This window comes from Physeter macrocephalus, chromosome 2 (assembly GCF_002837175.3).
Source record: "Physeter macrocephalus isolate SW-GA chromosome 2, ASM283717v5, whole genome shotgun sequence".
Lineage (NCBI taxonomy): Eukaryota > Metazoa > Chordata > Mammalia > Artiodactyla > Physeteridae > Physeter > Physeter macrocephalus.
In genome coordinates, this window is record NC_041215.1 from 46091383 (window position 1) to 46119092 (window position 27710).

Sequence of the window (27710 nt, forward strand, 5' to 3'; positions counted from 1 at the left end):
CCTCCTTCTAATTCCAATTTCGTTCCCATTCTAGCCTAGGAAACAATCACTTTCTCTCAATTTAAGAGTTGTTGTACTCGTGTATATAAAAATCATACTCTCAAATGAATAGAATGAGGTTAAAGGGTGAATACAGATTTATGATATTTTTGACCACCTCACAGCACTGAATTTGACAAAACAATCTAAAAACATCCTGATCGTCATTATTGTTGAACTGACTTACAATATATCCAGATTTGCTTTCTTAATACATTAATGTTACTACTCACATGAGAATCCTGAGGATGGTGACCAAACCAGGGCTAAGTGCTTAAACCCCACTCCACTCAATTCTAGCTCAGATAATTATGTATTTTGTTCCACTGTGGCACTGTAACTTCACACATGAGTTTTGAAACAAATTTTACCCCTTCATCTCTCATATCAGTAACAGCACAGATGTGGGAGAAAAGACAACAATAAAAAAAAGAATTCAATGTCAGAAATGCGATTCATCTACCAAATACAATCTTTTCAGTTGCTTTACTGAATCTGCTATTTTTAAGGTAATCTTCCAAAACATACTTCAAAGGCAGGCTCATTTCAAGAGCAATGTTCATCACATGCATAATTTGGTTCTTTCCTGTTACATGTTGCTACCATCGACTCTTAGAGAAACAATACCTGGAGGACTTAGCCATCCTATGTGAGAGCGATGGCTTCATACACAGTTTTACTCTTTAGATTCAGGTACTTATGATCGAAACAAACACAATTCACATCTAAAGATGTTTCTTTTTCTTTTAAGTTTGAAAACCTTATAGGGAATGAAGGTTCACTGCCAGAAACAAAAGGGATCCTTTACCATGAAGAGCTGGGCTTGGTTCTTGGTCATTCTAAGTGAATATATATTTGTCCTTCCTTTCTATTGGCTGTAGAAAGATTCAGCCAGAAGATAAGTATGGAGTCTCACTATGGTAATTGTAGTCAGGACAGACCTTTTGCACAAGTTTATAATCAACACTGTAAAAGGCAATGTAGATGCAAATGACTTTGAAGGGCTTGGAACACAACCAGGAAACGTGGCTCTGAGTCTGCTCCTGGTAGCAGATCTTGGACGGGTCGAAGTTGCACAGGGCAGTCTTCTTCGCCCGATCTGTTTTTTCATACTCGATGCGACAATTGAAAGATTTGGATTCCTTGGTCTCCAAGGTAGACTGCGGGGAAACTTCAAATTCCACCACTTTGGAGGGGGGTACCAAACTCACTGAAACATTGCCTAGGCCTGTGGAATTATGTCGGAAATAAACACTGAAGGTTCCATTTCCATGGTCAACGATTTTCCCCGTGATGAGGAGGTTGAGCTTAACAGTTTTAATGTTGGAATGGAAGTCGCCCCATCCAAACATTTTCTTAAATTTTCCCGTTTTCACTATTGGCCTCCGTTTAGTTCTTGCCAAGGGCTCCTGAACCTCCGTGATGTTGGTTAGCCAATCCCAAAAGTTCTCCAAGCTGTCCGCATACGCCAAGTGTCCGGCCTTGGGGACTGGAGACTGTTTAACAAACAGGCGCAGAGGATTGATGATCCTTGAGTGTACCACGTTTCCCACCAGTGTCCCCGCAGCATCTTTGTCTTCCCAATCCAGCCCTTCTGTGGCATGCACCACCTTTTTACTGTCACAAAATAGCTGTTCGAAAAGAAGAAAGAGAAACACACTTTAGGTTAGGCTTTGAGTGCACACATACCAAAGCCAAAGCACCAGGTTAATTTTTGTAATTTATTTCAATTCCTGCTAAATAGCATTTCACACACACAGCTGGGCTCCACAGTGTAACAAGACGACCATTTAATTCAAGCAATGTAAATCCATGAGTACGAAAATGGAAATGATGAGATCAAGAAGAGAGTACAGTTGGCTCTTTGTATCTGCAGGTTCTGAATCCAGTGGATTCGACCAACACTGAATTAAGTTAAAAACAAACAAAAACCCCCTCCAACACTCCCGCCCCCAGCCAGAGATTTCCAAAAAGCAAAATTGAATTTGTCATACTCTGGCAACTATTTACATTGTATTAGGTATTATAAGTAATCTAGAGATGATTTAAAATATACAGGAGGATGTGCATAGGTTACATGAAAATACTAAACTATTTTATGTAAGGGCCTGGATTTTGGTATCCAAGGGGATCCTGAAACCAATCCCCCATGGATATCAAGGGTTGATTGTATTTCATTTTAATGGGTTGATGTGGTTTTAGTCTCTGTTCCCTAATCTTTACAATTCTATCTTCCCAGACTGGGGGAAATAGTATATTTTGGTCTCTTATTTCATAAAAACATTAAATTTGTAAGATCTTTATTTTAGGTAGAAAACAACTCTAGAATGCTGAGGTTTCTACCATGGAGCTAGAAACCACCTGAATATAAGATATTGATAAGACTCTTAAAATAATTTTGCAGATACTAAGGGTATTATTGTATTCAAAGCTTATGTCATATAATTTCATAACTTCTGATATAATTCGACTTCAAATTCTGTAACGAAAAGTAGCGTGAATAGGAAGTTCTACAAAAGTTTTAGTTGAAAAAATATAATTTCAAATTTAGTTGCCTTTATAGAAACAGAAATAAATTGGAAATGTACATTTTGAATTAATTAATAGACCTATTGTTGATAAATTAAATTTTGTTACAACTGAATAATACCCTGAAAGATAGGATTGCCAGGAAAGAGTCATGTGCATGTATTTTATGGATTCCACAGTATTTTGACTCAAATCATACCCACTGAAACATAGCACTTTATTTGCATTTGATTTTTCTTATTCTTTTTGTAGTGTAAGAGTCCTCATGATTTCTAAAAATCATTTAGCTAAGTCAATATGAATTTTGAGGGACAGAATCATAATATATGAAACTGTTGCCTGGAGTGAATATTTATGGATGAGTTATGAAGTCTGGAAAATAGAGGTTTCTAGTGGAAACACAGACAGCCTCTTATCTCGAATGGCACAAACCACTCTGGTAATGATTCTCTGGAAAACTGTCAACAAGATGAAAAGGATGAGAAAGAAGTGGGGCTGTGTTTACGTAGTTTCCCCAACCCTTTCAAACTTGGCAAAGCACCTGGTAAAACCAGTCTCAGATTGTTACAAAAATTATTGCTTTCAATACAATTTTGAAAAAAAAAGCTTGGATTATTAATATTGCACTTAACTACATGGTAGAGTTTAATAATATGAGGTTACATTTTATATATTCATAAAAGTTTTAAGTTCTAATAGAGTTTTGTGAGAAGTGTTTTCACCTATAGCTTGTACCCAAACACTTTAGAGAGGAGTCCAAGGACTTAAATATATGTGTAGATTTTTCCTTTTTTTGCTTTGGTGGGGAGGGAGCACATAATAATGTATTGGTCCCTTTGATTAACTTCCCGAAGGCTTTCCCCCACTCAGGTCTGGTATTTTTAGAAATTCTTTTCTCTTTACTTAAATTACTGAGGTTTGTCAAACTGCATGCTGCATGTTCTTACTGTTTTGAAAACCTAAATCCGTACTACCTCTTCTTAGGGGCTTACACATCCTGAGTGATGTGTAAGTGTGTGAGTGTGTAAGTGATGCTTCAGGATCCTGAAGCATCCTGAGTTGATGCTTCTTTCTCTCTCCTGGCATTAAAGGGCTGGCATATTCACTAGGAAAAGAGGGATCATTACTCAGGATTTCTGGCTCAAAATATTCTGGGTATTTCTGATACTGTAACTAGCTTTCTGTCTTTGAACACTCTTATTAATTATAATGTGCACAAAACCTCATTCAGATCAACTGGTCATACAGCCCATGAAGGTCAGTACACGCTCCAGATATGACTTGAGTTTCCTGAGAACTGATGCAACCTGGTCCAAGTGACTTGTCCTGTTCTCTCTCCAGGGAGACGTTCAAGGACACATGGGCAGATAAGAAACCCCTTGCTGATCAAGGTCCAATTTCTCTTCTCTCTGATTATGATTCTTGCTGTCTATTATCTATTTTTTGCCTGTTTCCAGTATTTCATGAGATGTGCCTTGCTTGGTCATTGCTGACAGTCACAACTACCGTTCCTGAGAATCTCTGGTACTCAAGAGCTTCTCCTTTACTTCCTGATCTCAACTCCCCTATTTGTACAACTTCCTAACTTCTTCCCTCGCTCCTGCCTTCCTTTCCCTCTTTCATAGGGTAAATTTCCCCTGTTAGCTTGCCAAAATCTCAATTCTTACTTTTACACACCATGCTCCTGATGAATACTTTATTAGCAGAATTAAGATCCATTTTCCGTTCAAAAATATTTTTTCGCTTACAAGTATACAACACTCTTCACTACCAGGAGAAACATGCTCTCTTTTTTTCTTAAAATGTTGGTTTTACACTACACATTTTCCTGAGTTTTTTCTGCCTGGATCATTTTTCTTGATTTAGTCCTTTGCCTGATTTTTCTCCTTCCTTTTCTATTATTGAAAACCTACCAACATTGAACCCATTGTTCAACAAGAAGTCTTCAATCATGTAGAGTCTCAAGTTAACTGGTATTAGTGTATTTTAGAATACATGATGGGCCCCCTTATGAGATAGATATTATGAGATTCTTCTCTTATCTCTTGGACTTCTGATGTGATGGTTCTGAGACTAGTCGATAATAATTACTCAAAAAGTCATTTATTGACTTTTAAAAAAACTGAAGATTTTCTTTGTAGTAACATGGTGTAGCAACTTGACCCAAACATATGTGACTCATCCTAAAGAAATATGAGTGTAAAAAAAAAAAAACTAAGCTTATCAAACAGATACGTTAGATATGATTATTTGCTTTTAGAAAGGCTCTTCAATTCTTCAGAAAAATTCTCCAGATGAGAATTTAAAATGAAATTTGATTCCTAAAAAATATATTCTAACACAATACTCTTCAGGTTCAAACCTGCTCAAGGAGCCCTTGATTTTAAGGTTGGCCTATATAAAAATAAACAAATTTAACTATTAAGCACAGATCTATAATTGTTCTCTGTTCCAATGAAAAACAATCACTGACAGTTCCTTCGACAAAAAAAGTAGATGGATGTATCTTTTAGTTTTTTTGCTTTGCCCTAGACCATCACATTTGTCACTTGCTTTGATAACATTAAACAAGGTGAGAAAAGCTGTATATAACTTCATCTGTTTTTTACTCTAAAATGCATGGACGGTTCTTACAAGTACTGGTTTCCAAATCTAAACCCAAATTTAAAAAAACTATTGGATGATGATTTATTGGTAGAAGAGTATAATTAAAAGGGTAAATATATTTCTAGTTATCTTAAAAAGCCAACAATTGTACCTCCTCTCCCAACTTCCTCTCCCTTTGGTGTAACTTGTTCAGCCTTCTCCCTGGAACATTTTCTTAAAGGCATGCATCACTGCTGAGAGGGCACCCTCTCCTAAACAGGTCTACAAAGACAGTTGTGTGACCAAAGTCCGCAGGGCTCATGCTTCACCTCAAAAGACCTAACCAGGGACAACTGGGGTTTGGGTCAACCACAACCCTGCCTGCACTCATCCATAACTCCCAATATGAAAGCAGCATGGTGGAAAAAGCATAGGGTTTGGTGCCTGATGACCTCATCACCCCCTTAGCTTGAAGTATTTGATGTGAGCCCAAATTTTCTCACCTTTATGTCCTTTGCTGGTTGATTGTAAGGACTAAATAAAAGAATGCATGGAGACTTCCCTGGTGGTCCAGTGGTAAAGAATCTGCCTTCCACTGCAGGGGATGCAGGTTCTATCCCTGGTTGGGGAACTAGGATCCCACATGATGCGGGGCAACTAACTAAGCCCTTGTGCCACAACTACTTAGCTTGCATGCTTCAATGAGAGAGCCCGCGTGCCGCCAACTACAGAGCCCATGCTGCAAGGAAAGATTCTGCAGGCCTCAACAAAGATCCCACGTGCTGCAACTAAGACCCGACGCAGCCAAAAAAAAAAGAAAAAGAATGGATAGAAATTAACTGAGCCCAATCTCTTGCAAAAGGCATTCAGTGACTGCTGGCTCTTGCATGGTCCAAAGGGTAGTCCCATGCCTCCTATCCAAGAATTGTTTTCAAAGGATTATATGGATTCTCCGGTCTCCAGGAAACTGATTAGTGGTTAATCAAGCAACTTGTTCAGTGCCATATGATACATTAACGAGTAGAAATTGACCTTCTCAACCCCAGAACATCAATCAAATGCTTCCTCGTGTTTCCAGTCTCGCTGACATCTGAGTCATATCCATATCACAGGGACAGGTGAGCTCTTTTTGCCAACAAAATGTGTTTGTGGATCTTTGATTCCAACCTACCAAATGAGTCAGCAAAGGATCTGAAAGTACAATGTGTCTGGCAGGTGCCCTCATTCCTATATAGACAATTTCGGTGATACAGCATGCTGGGAGAGGACCGTAGGTGGTTCTGAGCAAACCACTCTGTCCAAGGCAAGGTTGTTAGATGTTATCTGCAAAACACAAAGCTGTATCCCCCATTACTTTTGTACTTGCTGGGGCTTCCTGTGCTAATATCAGTATCACTGCTATCTTTTGTCCCACCATATTACAATAATAATGCAAAAACATTTAACGGCATGCAGAAAATGGAGTTTAAAAAAGGGAGAAAAAGAGGAATTGCTGTGCTTTATCTGTTTGAACATTCCCTGATTTCAACACATTTATCAAAGCTTAAGTAATTTATGTCTTGGCAGGGTGTATCAATTTCACAAAGCACACACATTAGCTAGATACAATGATATCATATTAGCTTTTTCTGCATCTTAGAGAGGAGCTCAAAAAGATTAATAAAACCTCAAACCTTCATCAATTAAATGAAGCAGGTGGAAGGAAGGAAATAGAGGAAGAAGACTGTATTTCATTTCAGTTCTTTTGTTTTTAGGGGGGAAAAGAAGCTGACAGGTTCAAATCATTCATCATAACAGGCTGGAGTTGAATTTCACTGATAATTAAATGCATTTTTTTCCAAGAGGCAGAGAGGGTGCAATGAATTTTATAGTAGCAGATGTGAGAACTGTCACAAATTACGGAAATAATTTATAAACTAAAAAGCATCTTCCTTTGCAAATACTATACCAGAAGTTCTTTTTTTTCAACTATATTTGTTATGTATTTTTCAATAAACATTTTATTTTAGAATAGTTTTAGTTTACAGAAAAGTTGTGTGGTACAAAGAGTTACCATATACCCTGTACCCAGTTTCCTATACTGTTAACATCTTACATATCACACTTGTCACAACTAATGATCCAATGCTTATACCTTATTATTAACTAAAGTCCATACTTTATTCAGATTTCTTTAGTTTTTCCTTAATGTCCTTTATCTGCTCCAGGATGCCATCTAGGGTCCCACATGACATTTGGTCATCATGAATTTTTAGGCTTGTCTTGGCTGTGACCATTTCTTTGTCGTTCCTTGTTTTTGATTACCTTGAATGTTTCAGGGAACACTGGTTAGGCATTTTGTAGAATGCCTTTCAATTTGAGTTTGTCTGATGTTTTTCTCATGATTAGACTGGGCCTTGAGGAGGAAGAATACAGAAGTAGGGTGCCGTTTTCATAACTTCATCTCAAGGGTACATGCTAGCAGCGTGACTTAATCACTGTTGTTAATCTCTGGCTTAGGTAGGGAAGATTTCTTTTTTAAGTTTTGCTTTCAGAATTTTCACAAGGCTTGTACATTTTTGTTATCATAAGCTTAGTTTAATTTACATTTAATTCAGTGGCACTTGGTTTAGGATTGATTTTTTTAAAATGTCAGGAACTCTCAAGCATTTCAATTTATAACCCTTTACCACATCACTGAATTATCTCAAATAACCTCAGAGTTGTTTAGGAAATCCTACACTATTCATAAATTATTCTGGCACTCTTATGTGCTACAAGTATATCTGTCATCATCAGTTATTATTATTGCAATTTTATTTTATTTAGTATTTATTTCTTAAAAATGGGGCCCATTTTGATAATTCAATAAAGAGCTTAGTCTATAAATATCTCACATGGAGTTGGAATTACTTGCTTAACATATTAGATTCAAATGTACCTTTTCTCAGTTTTGGAGCTCCATCTTACTTGACTCTATACATCCAATGAGTCAGTATCAACATTTATGTGGGGCTTTCTTTGCAGGTCTGTTTACAAAGGGGAATGGAGCTAAGGAAAGAGAGCCTCACAAAGCAGAGTTCTACATTCATAGTAAGCTGGGTGCTGCAGGACCATGACCACTGCTTGATTTCCCTTGGCATCTGAGACAGACCTTTGCTGTAATTATGGGATAACCATCTTCTATATGTCCCTCATTGTGATAGCTTTGCTTCTTCCTTGTCGCTGCATGTAGGGATGGGTCCTAAACTGTGGGGGGCAGGGGAAGAAGAGGGGGAGGAGATTTGTCTACATCCATGAGTAATAGAAAGGAAATGAAGGGCATTTAAAATGTGAGCTTCTGGGGTTCAAATTCCATTCAATGTATACCATGCCATTATCAGTTCAATAGCTCTATTCTAACAGGTATTATTTTTTATTTATTATTTGAAGAAACACCTGTGGATGAAATATCAAGACCAGCCGTGTTGTCCCAGTCTGGGGTTTAGCAATTCTAATTGACACGTATATTTAGCCCCTATCGACTCTTCACTTACACAGCACCAGGAAGTTGAAGGAGATGCTTCAATTTCCTAAGTAGTTGAAGCTTAGCTCTTCAAGCTCACTGCTTCGAAATACAGCTCCAGAGACTGGATGAACTTAATACACCTTGTTTAAGAAAGTGGGAAACCTCAAACAGTTTAGAAACATTCCCACTTTTATTTTTGCAGGAGTAAGTTTATGGCTCCACTGATTTTTATCTTTGCCTGCAATCCTATGAGTTCTACGGTACTCCCACATGGCACTTGCAAATTATTGGACTGAGAGAAAAAGTGGAGTGTCCCAATCAAATCTGTGCATTGCAGAAAAGAATCAGTTGGCACATCCTGCAGTGGCTGAATTTCCGTAAGTAAAAGATTGTTCTAAGAGTGAAGGAATGAATGAAAGAAGCAGGGGTGATGAACTCAATCAGAACAGGTAAAAACCAAAGCAGGAAAAAGCAAGCAATGGAAGCAGTAATGCTTTGATTTCCTGGAAGGAGTTGGAGTCAGGAACCCTGGGATGGAAAACTGGTACTGTCACTTAGGTCCCATCGTCTTGTGCAAGCCATGTGCCTTCCTGAGCCTGGTCTTCTCAAAAGTTAAATGGTGAAAAGGAAAGGTTGGAGTTGCACTTCAAGTAGACGAAGGAGGCTCTGAGGTAGGAAATGAGCTAGAGTGAGGTGGGTCCAGGGGCAGGAACACCTGTAAGGAGGTGAGTTCTGTAGTCCAGGGGAGAAGTGGGGCGGCCGGGAACCTTGGTCACAAATGCATGTGTTCATTTATTTTCTTTTTTTAAAAAATTAAATTATAGTTGATTTATAATACTGTGTTAGTTTCAGGTATACAGCAAAGTGATTCAGTTATATATATATACATACACACATATATACATATATATACATATAATTTTTCAGATTCTTTTCCATTATAGGTTTATTACAAGATATTGATTATGGTTTCCTGTACTATACAGTAAGACCTTGTTGTTTATCTATTTTACATATAGTAGTGTGTATCTGTTAACCCCAAGCTCCTAATTTATCCCTCTCCCTGTTCCTCTTTGGTAACCATAAGTTTGTTTCCTATGTTTGTGAGTCTGTGTCTGTTTTGTAAATAAGTTCATTTGTGTCATACTTTAGATTCCACATGTAAGTGATATCATATGATATTTGTCTTTCTCTGTCTGACTTACTTCACTTAGTGTGGTAATATCTAGGCCCATCTATGTTGCTGCAAATGGCATTATTTCATTCTTTTTTATGCCTGAGTAGTATTCCATTGCATATATGTACCACATCTTCTTTATCCATTCATCTGTCGATGTACATTTAGGTTGTTGCCATGTCTTGGCTATTGTAAATAGTGCTGCAGTGAACATTGGGGTGCGTGTACCTTTTGAATGCATTCATTTTTAATCACTGATTCAACATGTATCCATCAAATGCCTTCCAGGTTCAGCACCTGTGCTCTGGGCCCTGGGAACACACTGCTAAACAGGGCAAATGCAGTGCCTGTCTTCATGCGATTTGCAGAAGATTGGGGAAAAAGAACATTACATATATAATTATAAATAACATCCCACTGATATATAGTCATCATAAGGGCCTGGAAATATGTGTATATATGTCTATATCTATCTATCTATCTATCTATCTATCTATCATCTGTCTATGAACAGATAGATATATCAGGCAGGGAGCACTAGTCCTAATAAAGGGAGGCAACGGGCAGGGGGTGAACAGAATTGAGAAATTAATATCTTTATTCCTTATAGAGAAATGAAACCCAAGATATACTAGTTGATTGTTGAAAATGAATGAATCAGTGACAAGAAAATGAATCAATCTTGGTATTTATATTTCTTTTCATCTTGTTCCAAATCGTACATTGATTTGTTTGTAATTATTAATGAGAGTGTGATAACAATGTAAGACAACAGTTATATTTTTCCTAGTGAAACACTCATTTCTTCTTTTCTTTTCCAGCTTTACTGAGGTATAATTGACAAATGAAATAGTAATATATTTAGACTGTACAACATGATGATTTCTTATATGCTTACATTGTGAGAGGATTCCTACTGTCAAGTAATTTAAGTAACACATCCATCCCTTCACACAGCTACCTTTTTTCTTTTCTTTTTTTTGGTGAGAACCCTTAAGATAGGGTTCTTAGTAAATTTCAATTATACAATACAGTATTATCAATTACAGTCACCATGCTGTACGTTAGATGTTCAGAACTTATTTATCTTATAATTTAAAGCACATGTCCATTTCTTTTAACAATAAATACGCTCCAAGTTTCAGTCAGTGCTAAATGCCTTACTTGGAGGTCTTGTGCTTGGGGGTGGCAACCTTAGCAGGCTTTGTGTTTCACCCTTAAACCTCCTAAGAGCTGTTGAAGGTAATAATAGATATTTTTGGGGTTCTAGGACAGTCAGACCTTTGCCATAATTGTGGTGTAACACTTTTCTATTATCCTACATAATTATTACAATATATATTAATGCTTCTTGATAATGAACCAAGTATGTTCTGGGTAAATAACAATATTTTGAAATAATGTAGGTTTGTCTTTATGTTTATAGGTGTGTTAAGATATGCAAATAGTCAACAAATCTGGCTAATGTCTATGATTTTCACAAGAACTGATGAATGCTCTAAATGAAAGGTAGAGAGGACTTTAAAGATGACGGAGGAGTAAGACGTGGAGATCACCTTTCTCACCACAAATACATCAGAAATACATCTACATGTGGAACAACTCCTACAGAACACCTACTGAACGTTAGCAGAAGACCTCAGATTTCCCAAAAGGCAAGAAACTCCCCACGTACCTGGGTAGGGCAAAAGAAAAAAGAAAAAACAGAGTCGAGAGAATACGGACGGGACCTGCACCAGTGGGAGGGAGCCGTGAAGGAGGAAAGGTTTCCACACACTAGAAGCCCCTTCATGGGCGGGGACGGCGGGTGGCGGAGGGAGGAAGCTTTGGAGCCGCGGAGGAGAGAGCAGCAACAGGTTGCGGAGGGCAAAGCGGAGAGATTCCTGCAAAGAGGATCGGTGCCGACCAGCACTCACCAGCCCGAGAGGCTTGTCTGCTCACCCGCCGGGGCGGGCGGAGGCTGGGAGCTGAGGCTCGGGCTTCGGTCGGATCGCAGGGAGAGGATTGGGGTTGGCGGCGTGAACACAGCCTGAAGAGGTTAGTGCTCCACGGCTAGCCGGGAGGGAGGCCGGGAGAAGTCTGGAGCTGCCGAAGAGGCAAGAGACCATTGCTTCAGGGTGCACAAGGAGAGGAGATTCAGACCACCGCCTAAATGAGCTTCAGAGATGGGCGTGAGCCACGGATATCAGTGCAGACCCCAGAGACGGGCATGAGACGCTAAGGCTGCTGCAGCAGCCACCAAGAAGCCTGTGTGCGCGAGCACAAGTCACTCTCCACACCTCCCCTCCTGGGAGCCTGTGCAGCCCGCCACTGCCAGGGATCCAGGGACAACGTCCGGGGGAGAACACATGGCGCGCCTCAGGCTGTTGCAATGTTATGTTGGCCTCTGCTGCCGCAGGCTCGCCCCTCATTCCATAATCCTCCCTCCCCCGCAGCCTGAGTGAGCCAGAGCCCCCTAAACAGCCGCTCCTTTAACCCCCTCCTGTCTGGACAAAGAACAGATGCCAGAGGGTGACCTACATGCAGAGGCAGGGCCAAGACCAAAGCTGAACCCCAGGAGCTGTGGGAACAAAGAAGAGAAAGGGAAATCTCTCCCAGCAGCCTCAGGAGCAGCAGATTAAATCTCCACAATCAACTTGATGTACCCTGCGTCTGTGGAATACCTGAATAGACAACGACTTATCCCAAAATTGAGGCGGTGGACTTTGGGAGCAGCTATAGACTTGGGGTTTGCTGTATGCGACTGACTAGTTTCTGATTTATATGTTTGTCTTAGTTTAGATTTTAGCACTTGTTGTCATTGGTGGATTTGTTTATTGGTTTGGTTGCTCTCTCTTTTTTAAAAAATTACTTTTATTTTTTATTATAATAATATATTTTTTAACTTTTTATTTTAATAACTTTATTTTATTTAATTAAAAACAATTTTTTTTCCTTTCTTTCTTTTTTTTTTTTCTCCCTTTTCTTCTAAGCCATGTGGCTGAGAGGGTCTTGGGGCTCCAGCCAGGTGTCAGGCCTGAGCCTCTGATGTGGAGAGCCGAGTTCAGGACCCTGGAACACCAGAGACCTCCTGGCCCCACGTAATATCAATCGGCCAGAGCTCTCCCAGAGATCTCCGTCTCAACGTTAAGACCTAGCTCCACCCAAGGACCAGCAAGCTCCAGTGTTGGACACCCTATGCCAAACAACTAGCAAGACAGAAACACAACCCACCCATTAGCAGACAGGCTGCGTAAAATCATAGTAAGTTCAGGGACACTTCAAAACACACCACTGGACGCAGTCCTGCCCACCAGAAGGACAAGAGCCAGCCTCATCCACCAGAACACAGGCACCAGTCCCCTCCACAAGGAAGCCTACACAACCCACTGAACCAACCTTACCAACTGGGGGCAGACACCAAAAACAACGGGAACTATGAACGTGCAGCCTGTCAAAAGGAGACCCCAAACACAGTAAGTTAAGCAAAATGAGAAGACAGAGAAATATGCAGCAGATGAAGGAGCAAGGTAAAAACCCACCAGACCAAACAAATGAAGAGGAAATAGGCAGCCTACCTGAAAAAAGAATTCAGAGTAATAGAGTAAAGATGATCCAAAATCTTGGAAATAGAATGGAGAAAATACAAGAAACGTTTAACAAGGACATAGAAGAACTAAAGAGCAAACAACCAATGATGAACAACACAATCAATGAAATTAAAAATTCTCTAGAAATAGAATGGGGAAAATACAAGAAACGTTTAACAAGGACCTAGAAGAACTAAAGAGCAAACAAACAATGATGAACAACACAATCAATGAAATTAAAAATTCTCTAGAAGGAATTAATAGCAGTATAACTGAGGCAGAAGAATGGATAAGTGACCTGGAAGATAAAATAGTGGCAATAACTACCACAGAGCAGAATAAAGAAAAAAGAATGAAAAGAATTGAGGACAGAGGGCAGACAGCAGAAGCAAGAAGAACTACAATCCTGCAGCCTGTGGAACAAAAACCACATTCACAGAAAAAGAGACAAGATGAAAAGGCAGAGGGCTATGTACCAGATGAAGGAACAAGATGAAATCCCAGAAAAACAACTAAATGAAGTGGAGATAGGCAACCTTCCAGAAAAAGAATTCAGAATACTGATAGTGAAGATGATCCAGGACCTCGGAAAAAGAATGGAGGGAAAAATCGAGAAGATGCAAGGAATGTTTAACAAAGACTTAGAAGAATTAAAGAACAAACAAACAGAGATAAACAATACAATAACTGAAATGAAAACTACACTAGAAGGAATCAATAGCAGAATAACTGAGGCAGAAGAACAGATAAGTGACCTGGAAGACAGAATGGTGGAATTCACTGCTGCAGAACAGAATAAAGAAAAAAGAATGAAAAGAAATGAAGACAGCATAAGAGACCTCTGGGACAACATTAAATGCAACAACATTAAGCTGGGACGAAGTGAGAGAGTGGCATGGACATGTACACACTACCAAATATAAACTAGATTGCTAGTGGGAAGCAGCCGCATAGCACAGGGAGATTAGCTGAGTGCTTTGTGACCTACTAGAGGGGTGGGATAAGGTGGGTGGGAGGGAGATGCAAGAGGGAGGGTAATGGGGGTGTATTTATACGTATAGCTGATTCACTTTGTTATACAGCAGAAACTAACACAATGTAACACAATTATACTCCAATAAAGATGTTGAAAAAAACAAAATGAATAAAAGATAAAACAAAACAACCGAATTTTTTTCCCGTAATCATAGCATCTATATCTCAAGTGGATGTTTTCAGTTTTTGGTGTATACACTGAATATAAAATATTTATAGCCCATACTGCTTTTCTGTGAAATGCTTGCAATAATAGAAATAATGCACCATGCATAGATTGAATAGATCACCTTCCATTAACAAGGAAGGCCATACTCTTAACTATTTTATAGTACATCAAAAATATGTAGTCCTCTGTCCATCAAAGAAAAATAATTAAGACTTTCCAGGATCAGGCAGAATGAGCTGAGTGCTCCAAACTTGTGGATTTATACCAAGCTGGGAGGATTGGCTTTTCCATGATAACAGGACTGGCATATGCTACTAGAGATAAATTGATACAGATCTGTACAAATATTTTTAAAGGCAGCTGGCTTGCCCCCCTGGATATCCTGGAAGCATTTATTAATGTTTTTTCACAGTGATAATCATTGCTAAGTGCCAGTTTGGAAGAATAACTGGTTTGTTTAATAGATTTGTTTATAGTGCTGTTCCTGATAGAATCCATTAATTATTTCACTGGGATAGTATTAGTTCAAGCCAAGTACCCCCAAAGTGACCACTGCTATACAACATAGAGGTGGCCTGCAGATCCCACTATAGCTGAACAATTATAGAACCAATAATGAAACGTGGTCTAAGGCATCATTTATGTTGCATATATATATAGCTTATATAGCTGGATTGCTCTAACAATTCTGTCCCATATCCTTCAGTTAAAATGAAACAACGAACTGCTCAGCAGGAAGAAAAAGGAAAAACCCTGTTATGATCGAAATTAGCATCCCATTAAATTTTTTGCTTGTAAACAAATTTTGGAAAGCATTTTCTCTGGGTCGAAATTTTGCAGAGTATCATCCTTCCTGACAAGAGAACATGTATCTGCTGGACAACCTACAACGCTATATTGATGATTAGTAGTATGGCTTGCCCTAAAGTCATATTTCTGGTGCTCCATTACAGAACTGTCACAGCAGATTAAAAGAAGAATGACATAAAGGGAATGAAGAATGACAGAATCAAACATATATCAATGTATTAATTGTACCTATTAATATTTTGTGGCATAATGTGGCATTGTTTCAAAATTCATCTTGCAAGTTGAAAAACAAATGATTGCTTAGGAGAAGAAAGCTAAACAATGGACATCCTTTCTGCTGAGAGTAGCAAATTCATTTTACCTTCCAGATATCTTTTAATAGCTACCCTTTACATTTTTCTAAATTGATATAGGAACTAACAGGAAACATAAATGTGAAGACAGAAATCTTAGTAGTAAGAGCCAAAAAGCTAGATTGCAAGGCTTGGCATAGTTTTATTGCTAAGGTTAAATATGGCAATTCTTATTTTATCTTGATGACAGTAATCTGGAAAATCAATGACACAACCTCTGCAAAAAATCTTACACACACACACACACAAGCCCACATTCTGACACACAGAAATATCACGTGTATAAACTCATGTGTGCATGCACATACCATAATTTCTGTAAACATTTAAAAGAAATAGTGTGATACTAAGTGAAGTAAGCCAGACAGAGAAAGACAAATATCATATGATATCACTTTTATGTGGAATCTAAAAAAAATTATACAAATGGACTTATATACAGAACAGAAATAGAACCACAGACAGAAAACAAACTTATGGTTACCAAAGGTTGGGGGGAGGGATAAATTAGGAGTTTGGGATTAACAGACACACACTACTATATATAAAATAGAGAACCAACAAGGACCTACTGTATAGCACAGGGAACTGTACTCAACATTTTTTTTTTTTTTTTGCAGTACGCGGGCCTCTCACTGTTGTGGCCTCTCCCGTTGCGGAGCACAGGCTCCGGACGCGCAACATTTTGCAATAACTTATAAAGGAAAAGAATCTGAAAAAGAATATATATATATAGATAGATAGATAGATATAAAACAGTTTGCTGTATACCTGAAACTAACACAACATTGTAAATCAACTATATTTCAATAAAAAAATAAAAGAAATGGTGTGAAAGAAAACAGATTTCATTTTGTATTCGCAAGTTGTATAAAAGGGGCTCTTTAACAAATTATGAACAGACTAGAAGTAAATTTTAAGATGCCTTGTGGTAGAGGGCTGCTAAATGTTAGGCTATGGCTGTACTTCCCAAGTAAAACAGGGTCAGAGTGCAATCTCATTTAACCCAAGTTTTGCAAAGTCACAGAAGGTATTCTTTTGATCATCTAACAGAAACAGTCCTTTCACTGTTAAGGAATAAGTGACTCAGCATGGTAAGTGGAACTGTCTCTTTTCATCCCCCATCCTTAGAAGCCCCATCCAAGTTTTCAATGAGAGAGAAGAGCTTTGCATGACAGGAACACATAAATACTTCTGAAATATAATGGCCTGGGAAAGACAACAGGCATCTGTGTCTTGAACCCTAAAACTTGGCATTTAAAAAGGAAAGTTTGCAACAGAGGGAAGAGCAGTGAAAGGAGAAGTGGAAATGGCAGATATTGTATTTTTTACGCCAGTTTAGGCAGAGTTTCAATGCAGGATGAGGAAACATGGCAGGTTGGTGGGTGGACAGGGCAGGAGACAGGGGTTAGGAGAGGTGTACTGTGTATGGCTTTGTACTCTACCATCAAATCCATTTGATATTTCAATCTTCAGGTACCAGTAATCCAGCAATTAGCACATACTGCCTCTGAGGGTTAGTTTTAATTGCCAACTAGGCTAGGCTCTAGTACTCAGTATTCAAACACAAGGTGCAAATACCAGGTGCTGCTGTGAAGGTATTTTGTAGATGTGGTTAACTTTGCCAATAAGTTGATTTTTCTTTTATCAGGTAAAAATGTCAGCATTTATTGATTACATCTTTCACCAAACATTACATTCAGTGATTTAAAATAATTTTTCAAATGGTTTTAGATACACAGATGATATTTCACTTAAATGTAAATATTCATAGTCTATTGGGGATTTTTACAGGATCCTACATAAATGTGCTGCTTTATCATGGTCCAATATAAGTATGTTTTGTAAGATCAGTGTCAGCTTCCACACTAAAAAACATCTATTTAATAAAAAAAACTCAATGCATATTGCTTGTGTATATGAAACTGATAATTGTGTCAAAATTATTTTTGCATTAATCATTCCTGACATTTATACTGAGAATTACAGAGTCTCTGTAGCCTGAGAGAACTTCAGAGACTTGTCCAAGGTCTAAGTATTGAGAAGTAGCAATAAGTCTAGAAATCATGTCTTTTGTATCAAGTCACTGCTCTTTCCACACTAATACTGTAATGGATCTGACACACAAAAGAGCTTGAACCATGTAATATAAATAATAATATAACATTTGCCTTATAAATAAAAATTTTTTCTAAGTACAAAATGAAGTTTACTCTAGAAAATGAAACTAAGAAAACTGAAGAAAATTAGTCTTTACAATTACTAATATTTTAATATTTATTCATATTTTCTCCAAATGTAATATAAATAATATATATCTTATATATTACTTTAATTATTTTTAAGGAAAATACATTGTATTCAGTCACATAATAATTCAAATGGTCTAGAAGAAAAAAATCTTGCTATTACTAAGAGTAAAAATCTAAATTCTAATCTGGGTCAGTTTCCCCTAGACCTCCTCCCTAGGTCTTGAAGGACATTTTACTGTTCCATCATTTGGCATCCTGGATCATTCTGGGAAAAAGCAAACTCACTGTCCTCTGGGTGAGCTGGGGTAGCAGCCCCTCCCTCGTAGCCCAAGGAGGTATTGTCAGCCCTGGTCTTTGCATCCATGGCTCTGCCCTCAGAGTCATTCTTTCTTTCTTTTGTCCCGTCTCTGTGCCTCTCAGTCCAGGCTGGAAAAGTTTCTTTCTTTTTTTTTTGACTGCCCTGCGTGGCACGTGGGATCTTAGTTCCCTGACCGGGGATCCAACCCATGCTCCCTCCTTCAGTGGAAGGGCAGAGTCTTAATCACTGGACCACCAGGCAAGTCCCTGGCAACGTTTCTGATGGCATAAAATTCTTAAAACCTTGTCAGTTTCCTGTGTAGTTCACTGGGGTCCAAGCCATCAATAAGAGCGCTCTCCAAGCATCTTTTCTGGATAACTGTGTCTCTGCTTCTTGTTCATGCTGAGATGGTTGACTGGATCCATGTGTCATACACCCAATATCTTCAGCAAAAGTTGTTCAGTCACATCCTTTGGTGTTTTCTCCAGAGCAAAGAGTTTGACTCTAAGTAGATTATTCTTGATGTTGTGAGTGGGCCTTATCCAATCAGTTGAAATGTCTTAAAAGCAAAACTTCTTCCCTGAGGAAGAAGACATTCTGCCTCCAGATTGCAGCATCGACTTTTGCCCGAGTTTCTGGGTTCTGCCCTACGGTGTCAGAATTGCCAGCCCCCATAATTGCAAGAACCAATATTTTGAAATACAGCTCTTTAGATTATCTATCTATTATCTCTCTCTCTCTCTCTCTCTCTATCTATCTATCATCTATGTCTATCTATCTATCTATCTATCTATCTATCTATCTATCTATCTATCTAGCTATCCATCCATCTATCTATCATCTATCCTACTCATTCTGTACCTTTGAAGAACTCTGATACACTGCCATTTGATTTTAATAATTATATTCATGTGTGAATGTCTTATTTTCATGATTCAATTATATCTCTTTCTTTCTTGTATTCTCCATAGAACCTAATACAGTGGACCCTTGAACAACACAGGTCTGAACTGCATGGTCCACCTATATGCAGATTTTTTTCACTAATTATGCATTACACTACTACACAATCTGTGGTTGGTTGAATCTGTGGATGCAGAACTGTGGATATGGACGGCTGAATGTACCCAGATTTTTGACCGTGCAGGGGGTGGGCAACCCTAACCTCTGTGCTGTTCTAGGGTCAACTGTATAGGGATACTTGACGGTGACTTAATTGCTGGTTCAGATTTAGGATCAAGGGACTCCATATGGCTCCCAGAGGAAACTGTGAAAGCTTAGACCACTGCACTTGTCATATTGTTTATTATAATTATTAGTTATTTTTTACTCGACTCTTCCTCTTGTAAACTCCTTGGTGGCAGCTACCATATCTTGCTCACCTTTATGTTTCCAGCGTTCATCATGGTGCTTGATTTACAGTAAGTGCCCAGTAAAAACTGAATACATAAATCTGACTGGCAGGGTGGAACATCCTGGACTTTTCACAACATTTTATTTCTTTAGGCCTTACTCTTAGGACACTTTGGAAAATGCCTTAAATCTTAAATAAAACATAGTTGGTAAAGGAGTTAAGTAAGAAAAATAGTGGAGATGGAGAGTATGGAGTTACAAGTTGGGAGAATGGAACTGAATAATAAGTAATGATAACTGGATAGAAGAATAATGAAACCTCTACTGTATAGCACAGGGAACTCTACTCAGTATTCTGTGATAACCTATATGAGAAAAGCTTCTGAAAAAGAATGAATATATGTGTATATATAACTGAATCACTGTGTTGTACACCTGAAGCTAACATAACATTGTAAATCAACTATACTCCAATAAAATTTTAAAAAAAGATTATAGTGATTCGACATAAAAAAGAATAATGAAACCTAAATAAAAATATTAAAAATAATATTTGAAAAAGTTAGTAGGAATTATTAAAAGAATTAATTTATAGGGTGTTACTTTCAAGGGGTCCTCATACCTGTGACTTCATCTAATACCTATAAGCTAATATTAATTCACAGGCCTCCACCTTCAGCCCAGACTCTCTCTGAAGTTCATGATCCGTATATCTCCCTTTTTAAAAGACAACCTCACGTTAATTGAACCATGAAAAGTATACAGCACCAGTTTTGCACTTTGTAAAACATAATATGCTGCCTTCATGGTTGTGGAAGTAGCAGTTAACAATGAGGATAGAAGGGGATTGGGAAGGCTATGAGCTCTCTATTAGAACTCAACGGACTGCAACGCTTCCTCATCCGACCTACTGGGCTGACGTTCATGCCTGCACAACTCCCTGAACTTTTAGAAGTACCTTGCTGACAACCAGCACAGCCAGGTATATATCCTGGGAGCTCTCTTTCAGTCATCTGATACTTGGCTAAGATCAACTGTGGCTTCTTTCTTGGCATCTGCAATCATATGTAAACCAGATCAAAATCAAAGTCTTCTCTGTCTCTCTGGCTGTCTCTGCACACCTGGTTCAGAAGTCCTGGGAAAGGTCGAGTTGGTTCAGGACCACAGGCAGTGGGCTAGGCTCTGTCTTGCAACCATTTCCTGTCAAACCATATCCATCAGGCATCTGGTCCAGTGAATTTTCTAAGATCTGATTGTGAGCCTTTAAATACCTCCTTATTACCCAGAGAGGTATTTTCATACTTTTAGAGCTATGGAACCTTTTCCTCCTAAAGTAAGCTTTTGTAGAGTCTCAATAAATACAAGAGACACAAATGGCATTTACATGCACAATTATACATGAGTTCAACTGTGTAACAACTATTATTGTAAACTTCATGAATGAGTGCAATTAGGATCTTAAAACAAACATGAAACTTGAAATCAGAGGTAACAGATGATTGTTGCAGGCATATCTGCCTCAAAATAGCTCACGGTAGTACTTCCTCCATAAGGTATCTGTGACAATCTGATGGACTTGGTTTTTCTCCTCCTTTTGGGCTTCCACCATTATACTCTTATAATAGCACCTGAACTGGTTGGTCTCCCTTCATTAGGCTGAATTCTTTAATGACAGGGACATTTTCTTGTTCTTTATTGTATTCCCAAGGCCCAGCACATTGTCTAAAATAAAGTACACATACTTAGTAAACATATGTTGCTGAAAAAGTGTAACCCTTCCCATAAAGTGCCAGTATCATTTCAATATTGACTGAATGACTTAGTTAAACTTCCCCTGAGATTTTATGTATTGCAAAGTCATTCCTGGCTTGTACCCAAATGACCATATAATATTTTAAATTTATTGGGGATCAAATACGTGAAGTTTAACTGACTGTGGTTTCCATAGAGAGCCTGGAGAGAAAAGCCACGCTTGAGGAAGGAAAAAGGTGGGATGCTACAAACTATTCCTGATGGCGTCCAGGCCACCCTGGCCCTTGAAGACTCAAGTATAATCCCCCCGCCTGGGATCCAGAAGAGAAGGGATCCTGGACTTGGTTGGGGGGCATGGTCAGATTCAGGAAGGGACCTGGAAAGGGGTGCTATGGCTTACCCTAGTTAAACAGGAAAAGGGGGAGAAAGATTCCTGTGAAGGGTGTCCTTCTGGGTCTGGGGGAGAATTAGCAGAGCATCCACCGAAGTACCAAGGAGAGAGGATGCTTTTCCAGGAGTGTCCATGTCAAAGTGAAGAACGATGGAAGAAGTTATTCAAGTAAGTTACAGTGTTGTGGGGCGAGCTGATGATTTCAGACCGAAAGTGTTCTGAACCTCAATCACATACATTCCATTCTTCACTGTACCGCACTTGGCTTTTGTAGACATATTTAACAATCCACCTAATAAGCCAGAATACTTAATAACGAGTGGAAACCTTTTCAGTGTGTTACTGGGGAAGGAGGAGCAGTCAGTGATTCACTAGGTCTTCATGTACAAATAAGTGTGGAGAACTAACCAATCTGTTGATGAAAGTCGGTTCACTTGTACAGACCGCGTGGGTGACATTCCCCTCGCTACAAACTTGCAGTGGAATCGATGGGGCTGCACGTGCAGGAAGTAGCTCGAAGTGGTGGCAGAGGGTGGAAGTGGTCAGAAAGCAAAGTTATCCAGAGACTGGGAAACTTGAAATGTAAACTTATCCTCCGCCATGCCCGTAACAGGGTCGCTTACACTGATTTCCCTCCTGTAAACGTATTCTCCTCCCTTTGCCACGGAAACTCTCATCTAGTGTTTCTCCATCCACCAGTCACTCATCCTAGCTCAGTTATTCTGAGTCCTCCCCTGTTCCCGCCCTCCACAGCTAATTCATCACTAATTCCTATAGTCTATTCCCACATCTATTTTAAGTCTGTCTACCTGTCTTCTCCATCAACAATGAGATCTCTCTCCTGGACAACTTAGGAACCTCATGTCCAATCTTGCCCCTTCCACGGCTCTCTGCACAGCATCCAGAACGAACTTCAGGCAACCAGGCCGTGTGCCTCCACTGCTCAAGCTCATCAGCAGATTCCAGTGCACTGAGAATAAAACTCGGACTCCTCAGACGGTGACCAAGGTCCTCTGGCTCTACTCCTTCTGGCTTTCCAACAGCACTCCACTCACTCCCATGCAGTAATCTTATGTCATCTTCTTTCAATTCCCCTTGAAAACCATCAGACAACTTTGCTCGGGGTTCTCTAACAGCACGTGAACATTCTGCCTTGTTTTACCTTCTCTCACTGGATTGCAGGTTACTTTGAGAGTCTCCCATCACATCCATTCTGCACATATTTGAGGGGCACTCCTGCGTCCCAGGCACTGGGCTGCAATGGTGGATGAGACGGTGACAACTCCCACCTCATGGAGTGTAGCGTGGAGTGGAGGAGATGGACAGAACATGTGTAAACAAATGCATTTACAAAAGAAATGCAAACTGTGGGGGGTGCAGACAGGAAAAGCAAGAGGAGATTCATGAGAGAATAGGGTGAACCACTTGAAAGTGGGTAGCACGAGGGGGTGGCATTTAAGCTCACACAGAGAGAGTGAACTGAGCTCACTGTAGGAACCGTGCAGAAGGGGTGTTGCGGGCAGAGGGTCAGCGTGTGAAAGACCAGATAAAGCTCAGGGAATCCCAAGAATCAAGTGAAGGTGGTTAGTCGGAATGGGGGTGGGGGGATGGGTACAGGCGATGGTGGAGAAGTAGGCAGGGGTCAGATCACTGGTAGGAAGTGTTGAATAAATACTTGTTGAGCTTTCATGAGGTGAATATACTCCAGCTGCAAAATTATACAGGCTAAAAAACTGAGGTCCTTAAAGTTAAGAAAAAAATCCTAGAAGTGAGGTCTCCACAATTCCAGTTGAGTGCTCTTTGTAGTATCGCTATAGACCGTTAAGTCCACAGGGAGACACAGAAGCAGAGTGGAGATGTGATCACTCACATCTGAAGATGAAGTGCCAGCTTCTGTCATGCACAGATTGAACGTGATTGACATGTATTAATTGACAGTCTTTTATCAGAATGCGTGACAGCTACTGAGTTTCCCTGAGTCCAGCTTCATTCTGAAAGCAGATACTGGTCTCTGCCTGAATGTTCCCTTTTCCCCAAACTCCTTTGGTCTAATCACGCTCTGTGTTTTCTACATCTGGGGAGCTTTTTCTCATTCTCGGGACCAAGATGTAACTCTCATAGATGAACTCTTGGAACCTGAGCAGCCTTGTGAGAAGCTGAACTCTGCTGGAGAGACCCTGTGTGGAGGCCCTGAAATTACATGGAACGCAGCTGAGTCTAAACTTCCAGCCACCCTTCCAAGGCCCTGAGCGTGTGAGTGGAGCCGTCTTGAGCCCTTCAGATCAATTCTACTGCCAGCTGAGTACCTCCAAGTGATGCCAGTGAATGCCCCTTGGAGCAGGAGAATTAATCAACTAAGCCCTGCCTAAATTTTGGTCCACAACATCATGAGATATAATAAGATGGCTGTTGCTTTAAGATGTCAGATTTTGGGGGTAGTTTCTTATGCAGCCAGTAACTGACACATGGAGAGCATGTGTAACTCTGTGAGGTGAAGAGTAGTAGCCACTAAAGAGATAGTCAGAACTTTTCATAAACAGAGCCTGTACATGAGGCTGTCTGTATGTGGAGTGACCCGCAGCATGAGCCTAGATGGTTCAGCCCTGAGCTGTTCTGATTTATGGTTCCCACCCAAAGCCCTGGGGTCTGCCTAAACTCTGCCTTTCATGGTCCTCGTTGAGGAAGGCTCTTGAAAACTCCAGACCCAATCCCTGGGCTCCCCTGAACACGATTACCTGCGTCCAGACTGCTGGGATGACTTCTACAAGGTTCTAAGATCGTGTTTATACCATCAAGGAAACAGTGCTAGTTCCTCAGCAGCTACTGCAGAGCTTTGGTCAATTTGCAGATTTCAATGAGATTCAAGATATGTGTAAGAGAAGCTCTAGTAACTATCCTCCAATGCCAAGTAACCATCTCTCTGCTTTGCTTTGCCTAAGATTTCCTATGTCTTGGGTCTTACTTGGGCACCTTTTTTGCCCAGAAGAAAATTATTAAAGGTTAATTCTGAAAGGACAGCAAAAGAGAAAAAAAATGATCAAGCAGGCACTGTTAAGCTAGGCTAATAGAAAGCAGGTGAAACTCATGATTGTTGGGTTTTATTTATGTAATAATATACTCACAACAGACATCATTTTTATACATAGCTTATTTGATCTTTAGATATATCTCACTTCTCATCTTGATATGACCTAATTCTAAAGAGTGGGTGCCTCAGAATACTTGGAGATTTGTAATGTTTATAAAGGAATCACTTCAAGGATAGCAGAGGAGAAAACGATCAGAAGAGGCTTAATTTCTTAAGTCAGTTGTCAGAACTGTAAGAAAGCCTTTTTTGAATAAATTAAAATTTTTTCCTTGTTATACAGTGCACATAAGTTATATTTTCATTTCATGCATATTGTTTTTATAAGAAATTTCCAAGGAATTAACGATTAATAACACTTAACACCCTGCTTGCCTCTTTTCCATATTATCTCCTTTTTTAATAGCTTTGCTTGATTTCTTTTCATGCTTTGCCTCATAAATGCACTTATGCTTCTCAAGCTTTGTCTCTCAACATGGCTGAAACACTTAGGAGAGGCCATTTGTTCTCGTCACTATGGTCAATTAAAAGAAGGATTCTACTGGGCATATACCCTGAGCAAACCATAATTCATAAACAGTCAGGTACCACAATGTTCATTGCAGCTCTCTTTACAATAGCCAGGACATGGAAGCAACCTAAGTATCCATCAACAGATGAATGGATAAAGAAGATGTGGTACATATATACAATGGAATACTACTCAACCATAAAAGGAAATGAAATTGAGTTATTTGTAGTGAGGTAGATGGACCTAGAGTCTGTCAAACAGAGTGAAGTAAGTCAGAAAGAGAAAAACAAATACCATATGCTAACACATATATCTGGAATCTAAAAAAAAAAAAAAAAGGTTCTGAAGAATCTAAGGGCAGGACAGGAATAAAGATGCAGATGCAGAGAATGGACTTGAGGACATGGGGAGGGGGAAGGGTAAGCTGGGACGAAGTGAGAGAGTGATATGTACATATATACACTACCAAATGTAAAATAGATAGCTAGTGGGAAGCAGTCTCATAGCACAGGGAGATCAGCTCGGTGCTTTGTGACCACCTAGAGGGGTGGGATAGGGAGGCTGGGAGGGAGACGCAAGAGGGAGGACATATGGGGATATATGTATATGTATAGCTGATTCACTTTGTTATAAAGCAGCAACTAACACACCATTGTAAAGCAGCTATACTCCAATAAAGATGTTCAAAAAATAAAAATAAAAGAAGGATTAAAAAATAGAAATGTTGATCACCTACTTCTTTACCAACAGCTGTAGGACAAAACTCACCGTTACAAAGGTGTGAGAGTGTCTCTATTACGAGTCTTTGGTCAGGCTAAAAATGTAAGGTAAGGTCCATGTCTGCGAGCTGCCATATACTTTACACATTCTTAATTGTGGCCATTTCTTGATTTTTTTCATCAAAATGTGACTATATCTAAACAGTGAGCTATGAGAACTCTTTTGGTGTATCTGAACGGCTGTCCAATAGAAGCCAGGTGAGATTTCTAACGGTTTGCCCTGGGTATAAGTATGGAGGCAGAAGGTAAGCAGACTGTAGTTGGTAAAAGGAAGTGATTTCTAACGATGAGGACTATCCATCAGTAGAACAGCCTGCTCCTATGATGGTGTAATGGGTTGAGTCGTGTACTCCCAAAAGGATATGTCGAAGTCCTAACCCCTGGTACCTGTGAATGTGACTTTATTTGGAAATAGTCTTTGCAGATGTAATCAAGTTAAGATGAGGTCATTAGGGTGAGTCTTCATCCAATATGTACTTGCAAGAGGGAAATTTCAAACACGCACAGACAGGAGAATGCCATCTGAAAACACAGACGCACAAGAGAAGAAAACTATTTGAAGAGGAAGACAGAGATTGGGGTAATCCTGCCACAAGCTGAGGAACACCTGGGGCTACCAGCAGGTCTTTGCAGATGTAATCAAGTTAAGATGAGGTCATTAGGGTGGGCCCTAATCCATTATGATGGGGTCTTTTTAAGAGAAGAAAAAACACACAGGTAAAACACCATATGAAGAGAGAGACACAAAGACAGTCTCTGAAGAGGGAGACAGAATTGGAGTTTTGCTGCCACCAGCCCAGGAACACCTAGGGTTACCAGAAGCTGGAAGAGGCAAGGAAGTCTCCTCCCTTAGAAGCTTCCAAGGGAGCATGCTCTTGGCCAACACCTTGATTACAGACTTGTAGCCTGCAGACTGTTACAGAATAAATTTCTGCTGTTTTAAGCCCCCTAGTTTGTAGTACTTTGTTATGGTGGCCCTAGAAAACTAACACAGGTGGTTAGTTTCCCTGTCTTCATCACTTGAGATGTCAAAGCAGAATATCTGAGGTTATAAGGAAATTCATAAATCAACTAAGTATTCACTTAGACAACCTTTATGTTTCTTCCAGTCTCAAAATAGCCTTCATTTTTAATATACTTTTATATGGTCTGTAAATGATATTTGAGGTTTTAATAAGATCATGTATCACCATTATTATTTAATACTGTTGCAGAAGTTCTGGCCAATTCAATAAGGCATAAAGAAAAATAGTCGGAAAAACTCCTGGCAATGAAATGACTAAATTATTATTACCTGCTGAGAAAAATACGTTGGATAAACAGGAAATCCAAGGAAATGAAATGAAAAGGATTCCAAATTGATACTAGTCCAGCATAGTAACTAAATAAGAGATTAATAAGTAAAGATAAATAGTTTTCTATATTTTAGTACTAATTGTATTAGAATGTAATTTGAAAAAGATGCTGTTCATGGTAGCAACATAAAATTTAACATATGTAGGGGTGGCCTAGGACTTCTGTGAGTAAATTTACAG

The 27710-nt window shown here is 39.4% G+C and overlaps 1 protein-coding gene across 1 annotated transcript in view; it reads right to left on the reverse strand.

Moving 5' to 3' along the window:
- Nucleotides 1–412: 412 nt before the first annotated feature.
- Nucleotides 413–27710, reverse strand: part of NXPH2 (neurexophilin 2) — a 107560-nt gene continuing 80262 nt past the window's right edge. Inside the window, exon 2 of the mRNA XM_024122387.1 lies at nt 413–1670. Coding sequence (XP_023978155.1) covers nt 927–1670 — 744 coding nt within the window. The 3' untranslated portion in view covers nt 413–926. The remainder of the gene's footprint in view (nt 1671–27710) is intronic.